This window comes from Arachis ipaensis, chromosome B10 (assembly GCF_059453495.1).
Source record: "Arachis ipaensis isolate K30076 ecotype BB chromosome B10, ASM5945349v1, whole genome shotgun sequence".
In the NCBI taxonomy this organism is placed as follows: domain Eukaryota; kingdom Viridiplantae; phylum Streptophyta; class Magnoliopsida; order Fabales; family Fabaceae; genus Arachis; species Arachis ipaensis.
In genome coordinates this window covers 11,860,123-11,881,241 of record NC_142435.1, presented here as the reverse complement: position 1 = coordinate 11,881,241, position 21,119 = coordinate 11,860,123, and the positions used below count along the sequence as shown (strand labels likewise).

At 31.2% G+C, this 21,119-nt stretch overlaps 1 protein-coding gene across 1 annotated transcript; it reads right to left on the bottom strand.

The window, feature by feature from the left end:
* Positions 1–18,231: 18,231 nt before the first annotated feature.
* Positions 18,232–19,478, bottom strand: LOC107620126 (protein BPS1, chloroplastic). The gene is made up of 2 exons (XM_016322341.3): positions 18,980–19,478; positions 18,232–18,891 (listed from the first exon to the last, which is right to left on the bottom strand). The coding sequence occupies exons 1-2, from the start codon at positions 19,325–19,327 to the stop codon at positions 18,334–18,336; spliced, it is 906 nt and encodes a 301-aa protein (XP_016177827.3). The 5' UTR covers positions 19,328–19,478; the 3' UTR covers positions 18,232–18,333.
* Between the last annotated feature and the right edge of the window lie 1,641 nt (positions 19,479–21,119).

Here is a 21,119-nt window from a genome sequence, read left to right as displayed (position 1 = left end):
TTTAATGGTTTGCTTTAAAATTTCTATTTAAGATTTCTTTCTTGAAAGGTAAACTGATTATTTTCCAAGCTTGTTCTTTTGTTCACATGCATTCTCGGTTGATTTTAACTGCATGTGTCTGTTTAAATTCTTTGGACATTTTCCCTGTGTTATTTAGAGTTCCTCTTCTTGACTTGTGTGTTTTTTATGTCACCTTGAACTCGTTTAACACATAAAAGCAATTGGAATCTTTGAGAATTTTCCGTTGTTTGAATTCCTTGTGAGTTTCATATTCTTTTGGATCATCTATAAACTTGTTTGATGTGACCGCTTTGTAAATCCTGTCTGAATTCCCTTGATTTGAGTGTCTTTTTCGAAATGTGAATTAATTTTCTTCTTAGTACATCTCAATATTCCTGAACATCCTCGTGAGGTTATGACTCCAAAATATCCTCTCGGAGCATTGTTTTAAACCTTTTAAAGAAGTTTCGGATTATTCTCGTGCAAGGTTGTCCTTAACTTTGTATTCCTTTGCCTGAACTCGTTTTGGCGCGATACATTATTCCTTGTGGTCTCTTTCTGAATGTTCTTCTTTCAGTTTCTTCTCAAAGAAGATTTTGATTCAATTTTTCACTTATTTGACTGTATCCACAACTATTCCTTCAAATTTTAATAAAATCATTTCTAATTCAGCACACGCTTCCTTATGTAGTTCAAAACCTGCCTGTTTGTAATGCATCCCCCATTCCTCTTTGGGCAAAACTTTATCTCAGGTTTTCTTCTCAAAATGAAACTTAATTCCCTCCCAACTAAATTGCAGTTTTTATGCATGTTTTTGTTTGGTTATGCACATAAACACCTTTTAAGATATTCGAGAAAAATGTTTTGCTCTTAGCCAAACTAGTTTTTCATTTTCAAATGTTGCATAATCTATTTCAACTTGAACTTGTTCTAAAACAGCGCAACATTTATGTTTTTACTATTATTTTGTAAAATGTTTGTTGCGTACTTTTCTTTCGGAACGTCAAATGATTTCCTCAAAGTTTTTCATTCTTCATGAATAATGTATTCGAAGGCGTTTCTAATTATACTTTTAAAATTTTGTGAGCATTATCAGCGGCTTTAGTTATTCTTCTCCTACGATCTCATACTTCTTTGACACGGGTTGATTTTGTTGCAAACTGCTGCACTGTTTTCTTCTTATTGTTCCTATTGAATTTCCTTAATTCGAGGTCCTTTCTTAAACTTGTGATTTGATTTTCGTCACATTCTTCATTGCTTGTATATCCTTGTTTATTGAGATCTCAACAGTTCTTCAAATCCTTGTGAGTGCTGTCCTTGTCACTTGTCCTTCTTTTCTAAGATCTTGTATTCTTCTGAGTAAACCCGAGATTTATTTTAATGTCATGTGCGACCTTTAGGTATAGTAATGTGACGCGTTAGTTCTTTAGGACGTGGTTTGTGGATATGGAAGGTGAAGCGGTAAGTGTCCAACGTTATGAGAAGTTGTGGGAGTTTCGTTTCTCGCGAATAAAGTTTTCAGGCGTTAGGCTTATGACCAGTTATGGGGTTATAAGGTGATTGATGGAGTTGAGAAGTTGAAGTTATGAAGTGGGTAAAAGATATGTGAGAGAATGTTATATCCATTGTTTTGATACCAGCCTGCTTTGTAGCTTTTTGCCACATTAACTACCGTTTTGTTTTGTGAATGCCTATCTTAACTTGCACACTATTTTGTTCCTTCAAGTTTTTGTAAGGTCTTGAAACCATATAACTTTTTACATCGAGCTTATCTTGTATCTTCTGCCTTACACCATACTTTACCCTTATATTTAAATCTTATGGTAATTCGGTATTTGATATATATATATATATATATATATATATATATATATATATATATATATATATATATATATATATATATATATATGCCAAAATTTCTTACTTTTCTAAAAGGTATTTAAAAAGTAGAGTGCTAAGACTATGTATTGCTATATGTATTACTTTAATTTTCAAAGACAAAAATTTTTATAAGGTGGGTGGAATGTAAGACCCGAAACTTTTGAAAAGTCTTATTATGAACTAATGTCGTATTATATATTTAATTACAGTTTTAATTTCAAAGATTATTTTATTAAAGATAGTTAAAGGCAGTTTTAATTAATTGGATTTGAAATAAATTAAAGTTTTTATAAAAACTTTATAATTATGGATTATTTTTCTATTTATAATTTAAAGTCTTAGAAATTCAAAAATAATTATGCTTGACTATTTAAATTAGAATTTTATTTAATTTTACAATTATTGAATTATTTCCTATATTTAAATTATAAAATTAATTGTAAAATAATAAGATTTTTAAATGATAATATTTTTATAAATAAATACTTTAGGTTTCGTTAATAAAGAAAATTAGTTATATTGTACTATATTTTCAATTAGATTATTTGAGTGAAAACTAAATAGCAATTTAATACAATAAATAATATTTTAAAATTATTTTAAGAATTCAATTAGTTTCAAATTAAACCTCAAAATCCCCAATTCCATATACAAACCCTAATCCTAATTAAACCACAATTTTTCCTTTATCCCAAGTGAAATCTTAGCCGCACTTTTCCCCCATCAGCCCTCACCTCACCAAGACACACAGCAAGGTTGCTGAAAAAGAAAGAAGAAGAGAAAGAAGAAAGAAAGGAGAGACGGAAGCAGGGGAAGGAGAGAAGAGAGGGAGCTGTGATCCAAACAGGAAGGAGGAGGGACACCACCACCACGTCCTGTTGCTTGTGCCACCATCGTCCAACTCGAGCCACCACCGCACCACTCGTCGCCCTCGCGAGGAAGGCCAGAACCAAGGGAGAGAGCCGCACGAGGAGAAGGAGGCGTCGCCATCCTCGAAGCCTCCGTCGTCACTGTGCAGAGCCGCCGCCATCGTCATCATTGCGGGCTGCTGCTGCACGTCATCGCCGCCACTTCTGGGTTCGTCATCGTCGAGCAGAGCCGTGGGGAAGCCACCGAGAAGTCATCGACGTCACTGACGAAGAAGAGGGGATGCGCGAGAGGGAGCCGCCGGGAAGAACCGTAGTCGTCACCGAAGCTCCTGTCGCCGTCAGAAGTTGCTGCCATCGCCGATCTGCATGCGCCGTCGCTGTTGAACTCCTTTGCCGCCGTTCGGGTCACTGGGAACGTGGTTGTGGTCACCGAAACCACCATCGGAGTTACCGCTATTTCAGTTCAGCCGTTCTGTCTTGTCTGGGTAAGCATTTTGTTCCAGAACCTTTGAATCGGTATTTCTGTTTTAAGTTGTTTAAGGATCTGAGGTTTTGGTGTCATAGGATCGAATTACGGGTCTTGCATGCTGAGTTCTATGATTGTCGTTTGCGACATCAAGCTGCTGCGTCATCACCGGAGTTACCACTGCTTTGTTCTCTGGCTTATTCATAAGTATAGTAAGTTCTTCCTCATCCCGAACCTCTATAGTTGCTATTCTGTTATATGTTTCTAAGGTCCTTGCAACGTTATGCTTTAGGATTATGTTTCGGTTGTTGCGTGCCATGATTAGAGTTGCTGAGGTTGCGGCTGTTGTTGCGGAAGCAGTAAGGAACTGTGGTCGAGAACTTTAACACCACCTGGGTAAGAGGCAGGGTGAAGTTGTCCCCTGCTCCGAGTACGCGGGTAAGATGCAAGGGTTGCAACGTTGTCCCACTTACTCCGTGTTTGGTGTTCTGTCCAGGGTTAGCTACCGGACATGTCAGGTTTGGTTTTATAACCGACAGATGAGACTCATCAGCCATAGGGTAGGCATTCATCATATGTATTTACGTTACATTATTTGGGTGTGTATATTGTAATTGGTTTACCTATCTGAATAATTATGTTTAACTGCTAATTGCTCTACTTGATGTAACTGCTTGATTGTGTTTGTGACTGAAATTGAGTGGATTGTGATAAATTGGACGTTGATTGAATTGTTTGGGCAAAGGGACGTGTTTGGTTTGTGTTTCTGCTTTAGTAAAGTATGAAAAACTAAACTGGTTCAGCATAGACTTAATGAACCTATGCTTGGAACAGCTTGGTTATTCATGCTGTATAGGAAAAACTTTTAAAAAGGTCTTGGATTTCTGAAGAATTAACATATTTCTCTTTTAAAATGGATTTTGGATTTTTGAATATAAATCTTTGGTTTTGAAAAGATACATAAGGCGGCTATCGATCACTGTACTTTAAAAAGTTTTATTTTTACGTATTTTATTATAGAAATTCTCTAACCTCATAGTGAGAATCAGCGAGGACAATGTTCTCACTCCCCTACAGGACTTTTCTTTTTCAGGATATGGACGACGAAATTCGGAAGAGCTTGTTACTTTTCTGTTTACATGATTAACATGTATTGTTTTAGATATTATGTTTCCCTCGCCTTTAACTTTTCACAATTTGTAAGAGGGATAGATTTTATTTTATGTAAAGCTTGTAAGTTAATACTATGTATATGTATGTATATGGTTGTAAGTATGAATTATGTTTTGTTTTAAACGGTCTTTTAAAAAATACGGTTTAATTTTAAACAGGTTCATATTTTAGTATTAAATATTTTAAGAGTCATCGTAATACCCGAGCTATCAGAGTGACGCAACTGGAAGCATGACATTTTGATAGTTAGGGTGTTACACCAAAAACTTGATACGGAAAATTAATTCTGCATAACTACCGACAAGTATATCGGGTCATATCAAGTAATAAAACTCACTTAGAGTGAGGTCGATCCCACAAGGATTAAAGGATTAAACAAGTAATAGTTAATTGATTATTCTAGTTAGACGGTTCATATTGGAATGATGAGTAAATAAGAAATGTAAATGACTAGAAATTAAAAGAAAGCAATAAATGGCTAAAAAGTAAATGACATAAATGTAGAGTACAAGAAAGTAAAGTGCAAAAAAAATAAAGTGCAAGAAAGTAAATAACGGAAAGGTAAAATGCTAGAAAGTAAAGTGCAAGAAAATAAATAGCTAGAATTAAGAATAAAAAAGAACATTGGGATTAAGAGATATTACATTCTCAGGATCAACAATTCTCATCTCCTCTTCAATCATGCAATCATTGATCTATTGGCAAATCATAAGTAATCAAACCCGAATCTCTTGGTGATTTAATTTCTCTTAACTTGATCAATTGTCAATCTCTTGATCTAATTGCTCATGAGAAGAGATAAGTTTAATATCTGATTCAAATGCCACACAACCCTCAAGATATCAAATCAAAGTGGTTACATGTCACATACCAGAATAAGAATTATCAATCAAGAGAATTATGAGAGAAGAGTCTCAAACTGAATTCTATGACTCCTTTCTCAAGTTCATCATAGAATTCAAATAGATCTAATCCCTCTCTCGATAATAATTAGATCTTTGAAGCACAAAGACTCTCTCTAAAGAAACAATGAAAGAAGAATTGAAGATGAAGAATGAAATTAAATCAATCCATTAAATTGCAATAGAGCTCTCTTTCCCAAATGAAAGAGTTAGTGACTCATAACTAAATATTTATAAGAGTTGGTATGAAAGAAAATGGAAGAGAAGTGTGGGTGAGAAGAGAGGAGTTCGAAGACCCCCTCCCTAATATGTCCTAATGAGAAAACTAAGGCTTATTTATAAGCCATCCTAGATTATAAATTCAAATGGAATTACAATCAAATGAAAATTAACTATTCTAGATGATTCTTGTGGCCTTGATTGGTTGTCAATTGTGGGCTTATTTGCTTGAAGTTTGAGTGGACTTTGAGTGAATTTAATTGAACCAAAATGAAGCTCTAGGGGTCACTTAGCATGTATGGGCGCTGATTTGGGCGCTGGTTTCCCTTTATATTGGGTGCTAGTTTTCGTTTGTCATGTGTACGCGTCGTCTACGCGTACGCGTGACCCTCATTGCTGGCATTGAGTAATTGAGCGCCCTTTTAATCCTGGCGCTGGTTTCACATGTCACGCGTACGCGTCGCCCACGCGTACGCGTGACCCTTATCGCAGGCACTGAGTAAACGAGCGCCAAACTCAACGCTAGTTCGAGCGCCAGGAGGTCACTCCCAGGGGCAAAAATCCTCTTCCTCACGCGTACACGTGGCCTTCGTTGCGGGTGCTGAGTAAACGAGCGTGCAAATGAACGCCAAACTCAGCACCAGGTCTTTACTCCCAGGGGCATAAATCTTCATCTTCACGCGTACGCGTGACCACTTTCGTTGGCGTTGAGTAACTGAGCGTGCAAACGAGCGCTACTTCGAGCGCCAAGACATGCTCCAGATTTGCTTCTGGCATTGAGTGAATGAGCGCCACTTTGTGCGCTGCCCTCACTTCATTACGGGCGCTTGGTTTCTGAACGCCAGTTCCAGTGCCTTCCTTTCTTCATTGCTTATTCCATTCATGCTTGCCTTTATGGATCCATGCTAATAACATATTCACACTGCGTGCTTCATGGATTTATTACTCAATGTATCAAATGCACGTTTTCTTTGGCTTATCATATGAACACTTCATACATTTATTTGCATGTTTTATGGGATTCTAAAGTATGTTCAAACTTTTTCTTTCTTCTTTTAAGCATGTTTTGTACTTTTTGTTCTTTTTCTATTATTTTCTACAAAATTCATCAAATCAAAGAGATTAAAGTAATATATGACTTAAGCACAACAAATACTTAATAATTAGACATTAAGAATTAGTTTTTAACATGAAAAAACATACAAAAACACACATGATGCGCATGCATCAGTTAGTTAAAACCTACCTGGAATAAATGTGTTAGATTTGATTCGGAAGAATTTTAATACCATTTTAATATTGGAGTTAAGAAATAAATGACTGGACAGTTTCTTTCTATTTTTTCCTACTTAGAGAAACATAATATGTGATGGAACTTGTGTAAATATATGAAAATTAAACTATATATATAAAATGTCTTATATATGATTGTCATACTATCTTAATTTGATTTTTAATATAAAAGATACAAACACTTACCCTTTGCATTTTGCATGTTTAGAGTGTCCAAATAACTAGTTCTTTCTACTTAAGAACAGCTAAAACTAACTGATACTACACACAAAAGTAAAGTTTCTGAAGCTTATAACATGAAATCTTCAATAAACGTACAGGGGAATAGCATGGTGGAAGTGGTTCTTAGTGAAAGAAGATTATTTTCTTGGACATGGGTTTGGCTTGGTGTGTTTCCTTGGTTTTTACTTTACAACCTTGGTGGGGTATCTGCAGTATGCTCTTGTACTTCATGGCGTTGGTTGTTGTAGTTATTTGCTAAGGGAGAGCAGCTAGTGTTTGTTGTATCTTCAACTTTTAACTCAAACATTTTCTACAAACCTAATGGATTTGGCTAGACAATCTTCAATATATTTGGACCCAAATATCATATCATTTCTCATGGGTGAATTACTATGCTATATTATACATATAACCTAATTTGGATTTTATTGTGAAATGCAGTTTTCTTATGCACTATATATATATGAGATTAGTGAATTTAACATATAGCCTAAACAAAAATAAACAAAAATATTACGTGTATACTAAAAATCAGTCACTAAGGCTGGATTTGTTTACAGAGACAGGACACTAAAATAGAAATATAGAGACACAAAATCGTGTTTGTCAAAAGAGACATGAATAGAGACAATGTGTCCAGAGACATTGAATTGGTGTATTTTGTGTCCATCCTGACAGGAAGAACACGGAGACACTAACAAGGAACACAACTTATTTTTTATTTTTTCTTTCATTATTCTTGTTAATATTTCATAATTATATTTTTTATTATTATATTTTTCATCTCAAATTTTTTAAATAAAAAAAAAGAATAAATTAGATTTTTATAATTTGTTCTAGTTTATCACCAAATAGAATACAAGAACACAAAATTTTGTATCTTTGTCCATTAGTGTCTTATCTTCTCCTGTTCTCAAAAACAAACATAACCTAATTTATGTATTTTTTGTACATATTGATTCGTATATTTTTCTAACTAAATGATTAATCGTCAAACTAATCAAACCTACTACATCATCGTAGAATAATCAAATTTGTCATAATAGAATAATTAAATTTAACAGAATGTTAGAATGTTAACAGAACTTAAGTCCAGTTTGAGTAACCAACTTAATTAAACTCCTTTTGATAAAATAATTTAAACAATAAATGACTCTATTAAAAGTAACTTATATAAATAAGTTATTTTGTGTTTAGATTTTTAACTCTAAAAGTGCTTATTTTAGAGAAATTTGATGAAAAGTAGAAGTATTATGATAGAAGTCATTTTTTTTAACTTCTCTATAAGCTCCTAAATAGCTTCTTAGAAAGTTGCAATTTGGTTTTGAAAATTGCACCAGACATTAATATTACTACTTTTCATAAATCAAAAATTAAAAAAAGTTACTTCTAGAGTTTCCCAAACGGGCCCTTATTATTTTTGCCTAGAAACTAACTATCAATGTTTGTTTTTGCTTAGAAACTAACTATCAATGTTTAAAAATATAAGTTAAAAATATATTATTGAATTACTAGACTAAATAAATTAGATTAATAGTTAAAAATAATGACAAAAAATAATAAATTTTAATAATTTTTTAGTATTTTCTTAAATTTATCTATAATAAAAAAGATTGAGATGTTAGATCCATATATATTTGTACGTAATGACTGAGTGATGACCATTTTTTATATAGGTAACAGGAGTGTGATTTAAAAATGAAAATGATATAGTTAGGTGAAGTTATGATTGAAACTGTGGGAAGAAATAAATTGTGTTTTTGAAAAATGAAACTGGTAAGGTAGGGAAGGGAAGGGAAGGGTAAGGCTACTAAATATTAATGATAGAAGTTGGTAGTAATAATGTTTGGAGCGACTTGTTAGGAGGATTGAATTATGAGGATGAAGATCTTGGCTTGACTACTACTAAGAATATGGTAAAGTGACATGAATGATTGTTGTGTCAGATATATAGTAATTGATTTTTGATTCTCTTCTCTTCTCTTCTATGTAACGGCTTCGTTCTGTGCTAAGCGTGCTTTTATTTCTGGCTGCTCGAAAAAAGGGGAGGCTAAGAGAGAATGGAACCTCATCATAACTGCTACCTGTTGAGACCATAAAAACACACATTCTATCATTTCACTGAAATCATCTCTATTCTATTCTATCATTCTATCTATCTCCATCATTCTTTTAACAGCTGGGATCTATGTCCAGTCATTTCACATCGCTAGCTGCTCCCAAACGAATCTTCCCATAAAAAAAATGTTATATATATATCAAAATTAATCGTTAAAATTAATTATGTATTTATGTATAATTATATATAATTTAATTTATTTTTAATATATATTTATATTTTAATATATCTTTTACATAATATTTTCAACCACACTTATCCAACAATTCAAATTATTTTTCATATGATAGATATCGTTGTGTGATACATTAATATAACTTTAAACGGGTAATTCTACAAGAATGATGAGTGATGACAATGAATTAGATAATACAAATTGTAGGTACTGAGTTGTATAACAAAAAGAAATGGGTGGTGACAATGTAACCAACAATTACTACTAGGAATCTCTTTATCTTTAAAGGAACTAATACTGCTCGATATTTTTAGTAAATTTTTTTGAGAGATTCAACACCTCCATGTAACTTTTTACTGAGTTAGTTTATAAGTCATATTTTTTAAAAAGAAGTCTATTTTTATTTCTTACAATTTTTTTTATTTTTTACTGTTAGATTTTTTTTTAAGTGTGATTTATTTAAGAGATCCCTATCATTCATTATTTTTGTCCTAACATAGACCTTGTATTTTTACCAAATTTAATAAAATATATTTTTATCTTTAAAAAAAAAGCAAAAAAAAATTCATGATTCACGATTTTATAAATTATAAATTTTTTAAATTAAAAAACTGAATTAACTCACGATTTTTCTTTTTTTAAATTTTGTCTTATTTAAAATTGTGATCCATAATTTTCGACTTTTTATTTTTTATTTTTTGTTTTATTTAAAATCGTTACTCACAATTTTTTTTTATTCTAAATATCTCTCGTATCAACATGTTATACTAAAACATTGTAATATTAACGAAAAGGAAAAGTATAGGGTACTAATATATTATCTGTCAACTTATTACCAACAATAATTAATTATTATATTTTAAATACATGTATAAAAAGACGCATCCAGAAAATACATCTATAAAGACATTTTCATTAGACACAACTATAAAAAAAATATTTTTTTAGACACATCTACAAAAACACTTTTATTAAATAGAGTTATGAATAAAAGTTGACAGAAATTGACAAAAATACTATTGAAAACATAACGAGATTAGAACGAAAATGAGTAATACCAATTAAAAATAAAGAAATTAGCCCCCTATTTCATGCTACAATTATGTAGAAGCTAGGCATATATAAATAGCTAAGCATATGCTACAATTGGATTTCTAACTGCTTTCCCTTTCTCTCAATTCATCATCTCTTTTTCTTGGCTTTCTTTTTGTAAACTCTGCTAAAGCTAAATACTAAAATCAACGCTGTAACTTCATGGTCATTATGCTACTCATGCATAACTTGCATTCTTCACCAATAGTTTTTTTTCTTAAAGGAATTTTACTTAAAAAAGTTTGATTGTTTTCTTTATTATTATAGTTTTATCAAATTTTTTACTAGTTTTTATAGTTTATAAATTTATAATTAAGTCTTATCTAATTTTTATAATTAGATTCTTATTTGTAATTATATTTCAAAAATAAAGCATATAATACTATATAATATTCGCTTCTAAAATATTTCACAATTTATTTTACATCAAACAATAAACGTAAAAACAATAAGTATTTTAAAAATATTTAGTTTATTTTTTATCAAAAATCGGTTAGTGAAAACAGTTAAAATTTTTTTATCTAATATAAGAACTCATTTACAAGATTTTTAATTTAATGAATATAATCGACAAAATATTTAAAATAAATAAGAGGATTAAATCCAAAAACTTTTTTTTAGTTAACATGATTTCTTACCAGAGTCACGCATTTGTTCAATATTAATTATAAGGTTAAAGTTTGATATCTTCTGTCTACTTTAATTATTATATAATAATAAAAAAAATTATGTTAGGTAGATAATAGAGAGGCAAATAACGTGAATAACAGCCTGCACTTTTAAGTTTAATAACTATGAAAAAAGCATCCTAATCTAATTATCTATTTTTAGGGGTGGCAAACGGGTCTAAATCCGTCGAACCGGCTCGCATAACCCGCCAAAAAAGGTGGGTTAGGTTGGAAAATTGGGACCACCAAATAGTAAAAGTCCGCCTAATCCGCACCGCTTAAACTACGGGCTTTGGCAGGTTTTGGCGAGGCGGGGCGGGCTTCCCCGTCGGTCTTAGTATTTTTTTGGCGAGGAGTATTTTTACATTTTTTTTTTGCCAAAACCCAACTTCTCCCAACCCAACTTAAAAGAGAATGAAGATGAAAATTGAGTGTTTTGGATTATGTTTATTTTGTTTTAGAGACATATTTATAATTAGGGTAAAATATATTTTTTGTCCGTAAAGTTTGTCAAAAGTTTTAAAAATATCACTAAGTTTTATTTTGCTTCAATTTTGTCCCAAAAGTTTTCGATTTGCATCAAATATACCCTCGACGGCTAAATTTTCAAAAAATTTAAGACCAATTTAACAATAATGCGTGAAAATTATGCTTGATTTGTTTGTGTTGAAAGGTTGATTTTATGAAATTATTGTAAATTAGTCTTAAATTTTTTAAAAAATTAGCTGTTAGGGGTATATTTGATGCAAATCAAAAAGTTCTTGAACAAAATTGAAACAAAATAAAATTTATGGGTATTTTTGAAACTTTTGTCAAATTTTAAGGACAAAAAGTATATAAAAATTATGTTTGTTTATACTTTATAATTATGTTTTGGATGAAAACTTGGTTTATAATTATGTTTATTAGATATTTATAATTACAAAGACTTTAATGTTTGTGAATATAAAAATTATAATTTGTTTATACGTTTAGAAATTATAATAGTTAAAAGTAAAAAATAGAAGAGATTTTTTTATGCCTTTGTATATACTATTTAATAGTTAAAAAGCAAAAAAAAAAAAAAGAGGATATTTGGCGGGTTTAGCCCGCCGGCCCGCCAGCCCGCTGTTAGGCGGGGCTAGCTGGAATTTTGGGACCGCCTCACTAGGCGGGGTAGGGTGGGCTTCCCCGCTTGCCACCCCTATCTATCCCTATTTTCATTTTTACGTTTTACCACCACTAAATTCTAATTTCATCCTTCCCAGCGCCGTCTCTCCCTGCACCATCGCCGGTCACGAAACTTCTCTGCACCACCGCCAATATGCCTCTACAGTGCATCGCCGCTTCACCTACATGATTTGTTGTCGCTGTCTAACGCCACATCGCTGCCTTTCCCTCTACGCCGCGCCGTCGGTCTCTTCCTCTTCCCTCGCGCGCCGCTGTCATCTGCTTTTGAAGCCCGCGAAGCGTTCGCCTCTTCTTTTACCTCATCGTGCCGGAATCTTCGTTTTGCCACCCTTTTTATGCCACATCTCTGGCCAAGTCTCCATGCCGCGTCGCCGAGTCTTTCCTGTCTTCCACCGCACATCGTTGGTCTTTGTTCACTCTATTGGTATACAGTAAGTTAGTATATAGTTAAGATTTTATGCTATAGAGAATGTTTCTTTCCATGCATATAGAATACTGGATATTTTTTTTTCTATTCATATCGAACTGTAAGGGCAGAGATAGGATGCAATGTGGCAGTACGATAAAAGAGAACAGAACGTAGTGTGAAGATGTGTTTAGAGGAGGTTAATATAAGTTGCTTAATCTTAATTATTTAAATTAAAAATTTGATTATTCTTAATTATTTAAAAGTTTTATTTTTGAAATTAATTTAACATTTTTTTAGCCTGTTATTTACATTGTTCACAATAAGCGTTATCCTTCTATACTTTCTCTTAAAGAAATCTACAATTTAAACTCTAAAATTAACTTGATTGTGCTTTGTATTTATTTCTCTTCTTAGGATAAATAATATTCAATTCAATTATATTGTATATTAAGTTTCACAAAAGTATGTTAAAATATTGGTCACTACTTATAAAATTATACGTGTGTTTATGAGAAAAGATCTACAATTAAATAAACTATTTAATCAAGTTTAATCAAGTTGTTATAAGGGTTTTAAATTTATACGCGCCTCTTCTCTGCTTATGTTGCTACTGCATCTTCTTCTTCCTCTTCTTCTTTTTCCATGTTGCTACTGCTTCTTCTTTTTTTCTTCATTTTTTCTCATCTTTCTTTTTCGTTATTGTCACCGCTGTCACTACCACTACCATATCCTCCTCCTTCTTTTTTATTTAAATTTCTTCTTGTCTTTTCTTTTCCTTCTCTTTCTCCTCCATCTTCATCATTGTTGTTATTGTCATTATCATCATCGTTATTGTAGTTGTCATCATCGTCGTCGTCTTCTTCTTCTCCTCCTTTTTTCTTCATCTTCTCTTTCATTATCATCATCGTCACCACCACTATACCGCTACCTCCATCTCCTACTCCTACTCCTTTTCACATTTGAATTTTTTTTATCTCCTCGATACTTTTCCTCTTCCACCTTCTACTCCATCATCATTATTATCATCATCATCGTCTTCTTATATATATAATAGTTCAAATTCAGAATACACCAAAATTTCTTAATAACGACGACACACAAACAAATTCAGTTCAAAATAAGTTCATAATAAAAGTGCACCTTATTTAAATCCAGAATGCACTAAAATTACTGACGATACACAATCAAACTCGGTTAAAAATAAATACAGACCAAGTACACATTATTTAAATCGAGAATGCACCAAAATTACTTAATGATGACGTCACACAAACGAACTCAATTCAAAACAAGCATAGACCAAAAGTGCATCTTATTTAAACCCAGAATGCACCAAAATTGTTTAATGATAACTCAAATTTCTCATCCTTCTTCTTGAAGAAGAAACACATAATGTGTTACAAAATTATTAGGAAGAGAAGGAACCTACATTCATTTAACTAAATAAGATTTTAATACATTACAAACGTATTTATTCAAGTCTAATATGAGAAGCAATACTCCTAAAAAAAGAAATAATAACAACAAAGAAAAAAGAAAGAAAGAAAGAAGAATAAGAAGAAAAATACCATATTAAAGAAGACATTTTTGTATTTTTATAGTAAAATTTCGGTGTAAAAATTAAGAAATTTATATGTTATTATTAAGAAATTTTGGCGTTATTTGTTCTGATAAATTCTGCATAATTCAAAATTCTTCTTCTTCCTCTTATTTATCTTCTGTTGCTTTTCTTCTTTTTTTTCTCATTATCTTCTTATTTTATTTTTTCTATAATTTTTTTTATTTTACTCTCTTAATAGGAATAAAATAAAAAAAATCAATGCTACAATTTACTAGAAAAGAAAAGAGGAAAAGAAAAAATACAGCAATAATAAAAGAACGATGATGAAGAGAAAACACGTGAAGAAAAAGAAAGAACGCGAAGAAGAAGAAAGAATGAAAAGAAAAAAGAGGAGGAAGAAGGCGAATAAGAAGAAGAAGGATATAAATGTTTAGGTTCATGTTTCGGTTAGTGGCTAGAAATGCATGTATTCATGCTCACATAAATAAAACTTATTTTGTTAAATTTAAACTAACTTAATTAAATTTAACTATAAAAAATATTTAGATATATAGTAAGGTTGTGTGTTTATTATGCCTATTTAATATGTTCATAACTACTCTAGTTAACCTTTATTAACGTAATCTAATCATATATTTAATTTGCTGTTGTACCTTGAAGTCTTACTTCCTTTAATTCCAAGATTATTAAAGGCTAAACTTAATTGAGTGATATTGTCTCATGATCACTAAAAGTGATATCTGTCGACTACAACAAATTAAAGTAAAAGTGGATTAATTAAAATTAAACAATGTTTTAATTTTTCAATTCCAAGCCACGAGTGCGTCTCTCCTCTTTTAATTTAATTTATTGGTTAAACATAATTAGGAACGTGTGTTCAACCATACAAATGAATCTTAGAGTCGCTATTGAGGGGATTATGCTCAGATCGCCTAGTAAATTGTGATAAACAACAAAGTGTTTATTAATTTGTCGTATCTATTCCACTATTTAAGATTTGTTTGTCTTTAACCAAGCTTCTTTTTCGTCCTTTTATGTAATGTGTAATAATATTGTTCAATCATATATAACTCGCTTTAAGTCTTTAACAAAAGCAGTACTTTCTAATTTTAATTTCTTATTATAAAACTTCTTTTAACACTAATACTATTTTAATAATTCAAATTACCAAACATATAGTGTCACTTCATATATATATATATATATATATAACCCACACCTTTATTGCTTATAAATTGTAATGAAAATTATTGGACAAAATCACAAAATAAACTTTAATTTTTAGTTTTTTACAGTATTTTTCAACCCGATAAATCAAGAACTAATTTGTTGTGATACTGATCTCCTCAAAACAAAATTCTTTTTAATTATAGTAAACAAAAAGAAATAATATGACATCATGGTGCAGTTACTGCAAAATTTTTGTTGTCCAGTTATTTAGTAGAATTTAATTTTCATATATATATATATATATATATATATATATATATATATATGTTGTTAGTATAAAAAAATAATCGTAACTAATTTTAAATTTATTATTTAAAATAATATTTAAATACACAAATCTGATCACTTGTTGTGTAATATTTTTTATTATTACCAATTATTATTATTGTGAAACATCATTGTTGATTATTAATATATTCAAGTAACTTTACTTTTTACTTGGATCTTATCATAGTATAGAAAGTGAGTGAGCAAATAAAGCATTTAGCATGAAATCTACACTTGTCTTAACTTAAAAGAGGAAAGTGGGTAAATGATTCAGGGTAATTAGAGTAGTAGGCCATCCCTACTAATAATTATATAGTTAATTAAATTAAATTAAATTAGATAAGATGTGAAATAGACAATTAGACAGGGAAAAAAAAAGGAGGTGAAAAGAGAAATATGGTATTGTGATTAAAACATAATTTTGGTTCCTGGGTTTCTCAGTTTGTCTAGTGGGCAGGCAACACAATCCTGTTTTCAATGTTAGAATGATGATCAATTTTCTACTTTCTTAATTTCCCATGTGGAACCACTTTTGACTTTTTACAGAGGAAGGAAGGAAGAAGATCTTGCTCTTGTTGCTTGGTGAGATATCAACTACCCTTTAAATTATAATCCTAGGGACTAGAGAGCTTTAATTGAAAGGTTGCTTTCACTTACTAGTACTACTAGTTTACATCTTTTTCTTTAGCCTTTATGGGCTGTAATGTAATTCTTGGACAAAGTTTCACTTATTGTTACCCACCCTTTAATTTCCTCAAACAAAGCATATATACATCACATTCTTTACTATGCAATTTTTTAACTACTAATAACACTTGCTGTCTCCCTTTTTCTTTAACCATGAAAATGATCTTTAAAAGTTTACTTTCTAAGTTGATTTGGATTTTCTAACATTTAATATCTTCTTGAAAGATAGTGAATTGAATAAAGTTACTCATTTTGTCTCATTGACATGTTATTATTAAGGTAAAGATTATGTGCAATTATTTTTATGTGATGTCAAAAGTTGAGACTTGAATATGTTAGATGATTTGACAAATTTTATTAAAGGAGACTATTTTGATAAAGACACTAAAAAAATTTTTTTTAAAGACGATTATATATGTCATAATATTATTGGACATCTTTATTAAATCGGTTAATAATTTGTTTTTTAATAAACCAGAATAAAATTGGTTTATTATAGCAACAATAATAAATCCAATTGTCTGCATTATAATTATTAGACCCGATTTGATTCTATCGATTTAGATTCTAAATCGAATCATGTTTAAATTTTTTGATAAAAAGACAAATATATCCCTTATTTTTGTTTAAAAAAACCATAATTCAGTGGGTTATGTAAATTAGTTGGTTCGACCGGATCTGATAATAATTGGGTTTATTGTTATTGTTATAAAAAAATCGATTTTATTCTAATTTGTTAAAAAATTCAAAAATAATCGGTTCATTAATACGTCCAATAATAATGCGACACATAAGTGTTCTTATAAAAAGACGTTTTACGCATCTTTACGGGAGCATCCTCCTTTATTGAATCGTCGTCTAATAATTTTCAACTATCAACTTCACATGAAAACAACTAGATATGAATTTTTACCATCTGTAAGATAAAACTCAATACTTATATAATATTTCCATAGAAAATTAACTACTAACTTGATTCATATTGATATAATGATATCTCTTACAAGACAAATTAAAGTGATAAATCTTTTAAAGATCAAATTGATTTCTACATAATTTTTCAAAAATGATTTTTAATAATAAAAATCTATGTTAACAAAGTCATATTTTGATACTTTTTGTTTCATGTCACGATTAGACTCATATTTATATTTATTTCAAATTGCAATATACCTAATACAATTTTATTTTGTCCGGAAAAGAGCTAGCTCTATAAATTTGTGCAAACTTATTTTTAAAAATAATATTTGAATTAAATAACAGTGACCATGCAGCATATACATATAGTATAGTTTCTTGGTTCTAAAATAGTAGTGTAATCATAACCATATTTAGGTACATGTAATATTATATTGTATTGCAGAATATGTTGTTCCTAGAATCATCATCATATTTTATAAGATCTGACAGTTTTATTCAAGATAACATGGCCACTTATTAGAATACAAAATTGTGAATTGTGATCTTCAAGCAGAAGAAATTCTCTCACTGAAACAGAACAGAATAGAAAGATTCTCATTGACTCCACACTACTAATAATATTTTAATAAACAATTCATCAGATATGAATGAATATACATGATATGATATATATACCCTTCTCTTTTCTTTTCTTTTATTTTCTTTTCTGATCTGATGATCTTCCATGACATAGAATTCAATCAAAGATGTTTCTTTCTCTTTAAGTCACCTGCTTCTTAATTAATATATATTCTGGTTTATTTCTTATCCAACAAAATTAAACAAGAGTAATGTTTGCTTCCCTTCAAAGCAAGAATCACATTCTTCTTTTCACTTTCAGCACAGAATTTTTAAGACAAAGTAATTAAGAAGAAAACATAGTTTTTATTTCATGTTTAGCAATGGCTGCGCATATATTATATATAAATATATGAATAATAATAATAATAATGTATGAAACTAATAACTATCTTTGAGTGCAGATATCCAAAAGCTTCTTCCTGCATTCAACAATGTCATCAAAGAAATCATCAAGTTGTCCAGTAAGAGTGTCAACACCACATCTCAACAATCCAAAGCAACTCTTGATGTTTTCAACTTTCACTTGGATCTCACCACCTCTCTCCAACTCCATCTTCAATTCCTCCATTGCACCCTTAGCTTGCTGCAACTCAAACATGAGAATCCCAGGCTGGTCTATTTCCTCTGCTACTTTCTGCTTCAATATGGCCATGGAAACCATAAAGCCTGAACCCAAAACCATGTTGTGGTCATGGTGGTGGAAGCAAGAGGAAGAGCAACAGTAAGCAAGGCCAGAGAGAAGGATCATGAGAAGCAATGAGCTAACACTCCTCATTGCATAGAGAACTCCACGGAATCCACTGAATCCATTCAACTTTGATTCCATGCAGATGTTCTGGTTCAGACATTGTGACAATGCTTGAATCCTTGTTTCTAATAGGCTCTTGTTTTCTTCTTCCAATCCCACTATCTCCCTCTGACAAACATTTATTGCTCTAATAACCTGAACAATAAAACGCACCTTTATTATTATGATATGATATTAAAAGTTTCTATTAAAATTTCGAGTCTAGAAGAGGCTCTTGCTTCACCTGGCGTGAATGCTCGGGAGAGAGATAGTGATAACCATCCAAAGAAGAAGCAATGTTGGAAGCAGCAGAGTAATAGTTCTCCATTCCAGAAATGGCGGATTTAAGGACATGGCATGCATCCCACAGCCTCGAGCTTTCATCCATGTATTCATCAAGCCATTTGCCGCCCACCGGCAACCGGAGCTTGCGGACGAGGATGGTGAGGTGGGAATGGAAGGATTGGAGGGAAGAGATGACCTGTGAGAGGAACTGGATTGACATGAAGTTGTGTGAGAGGAAAGAGTGGTGAAGATCATTGAGTCCTTGGTTCAGAAAGTTGTAGAAACCATTCACAGAAGAACCCATCATAGAAAGGAGGGTTTTTTGTGAGGGAAAGGTTGATGGAGATTGATGGGTTTATATAATGGAAAAAAGGGTAGCTGAAAGAAGCAGCAAAAAGCAGTGAAATTAAAGAAAAGAAAGGTTTTTGGAGCTCAGGTTTCTATGGTTTGGTGTTGGGTGCAATTATGTGTGTTTCCTATACACTCGGTGGAAGATATCATTGGGAATCTCTTGTTTTTATTGTGAAATGGGCACAAAAATATGCAAACATCAAAACAAAAACTCATAACTTTATTATTATTATTATAATGATAATAATGAAATGGATTATTATTATTATTATTACTCTCTGTTCCTGCTTAGTGCTTAACATGAAAACAACATAACATATGCAGTTTTTGTTTCCCTTTTGAATTTTTCTGACAAGGAAGGGTGTTTAAATATGATATATGTTAGATTGTGTTTGTTTGTTTGCCTTGGCTGGTGTTAAAGGAAAGGCTTTGTTTTGTTGCCTTTGATATATGACTACTTTATTTGACTAAGATTCTGGCTTCTCATTCTTCCCATTTTGATTTGGTTCCCTTTTGGATTAAGTGCTGCCACCTCTTTTTTATCTTTATTTTATTTTTTCTAACTTGTTTCTCATCACTGCACAACCCTTTTTGGTTTTGTATTCTTAAAGAGAGAGAGCTAGAGAGTTGTACGTAGTCCATTTTTGTTCTTTTGAAAAGATAGATAGGGTTCTGTGTACTGAGAGAAAGAGGAAGAGAAAGAGAGTATTTTGCACATTACAATGCAGATTCTTCTTTTCTCCTTTTAGGACCCAACATTCTATTATGGGCATTAAATTAAGTCACTCCCTCTCATTTGCATGAACCATATTTATTTATATATATAAGGCCCAAAAATGTTCTCATCCTATTCTAGAATAATCAATGTTCATATATCATATGATATGATATGATATATGTGTCATGGGTCCTTTCTCTTGGACATGGACCATTCCTAAATAATCCTTCATTGTCACAATTCATCTAAGTGCATAAATTTGCCAGCTGGAAGCTGATCATCTTCACTTTATTCACCAACCTCAACTTCAATTTACCACCTTTTTCTATTCAATAATAATCTTTTGCTTTATTAAAAAATAAATTATTTCGTTATTATTTAACTAATTTTGAATTCAAATTTTGCGGACAAAAAAATTAGCGTTCAAAGATACGACCATAATTCTTCGAGTTAAATGTTAAAGTTGGATTATTTTTATTAATTTTTTGTGATTTACTTTTACCAACTCAATCTGTGAATAACTTGAAATTTTAGGAGAAAATACAAAGCACCTAATCACAATCAAAGTAAGCTTATCTACAAAGGAAAAAGACTTAAATCTCTCTTTCCTTCTGTCTGCTGATTTTAAGGGTAGATGCAACCTTTAAAGGAAACCATATCAAATATTCCTTGATATTGGTCCTCTATTATAAAATATATTTCCCTTCTTTTTAATTATATATTCTATGTTAATGGTGACCAAATTAAATATATTACTCCAGAGATTAGCTCATATCATCATCCGAGGTATGGTTAGTTCTCTGTTATTAAGTGATTTGACATAAAAGACCATTTTCATTTTAATTAGGATATCTCATATCTCTAACAACATTCATCTATGAATTTGTTAGTGTCTAATGGAATCAAAATCACAAAATGATTTGCCTATATCACAGTTAGAGATTGTTCCACAAGCAATAATCAAAGAGACTAGTACTTCTAAAGAATAGTGGTCTAATTCAAGCAGTTATGGTTATTATATTAAAGAAAT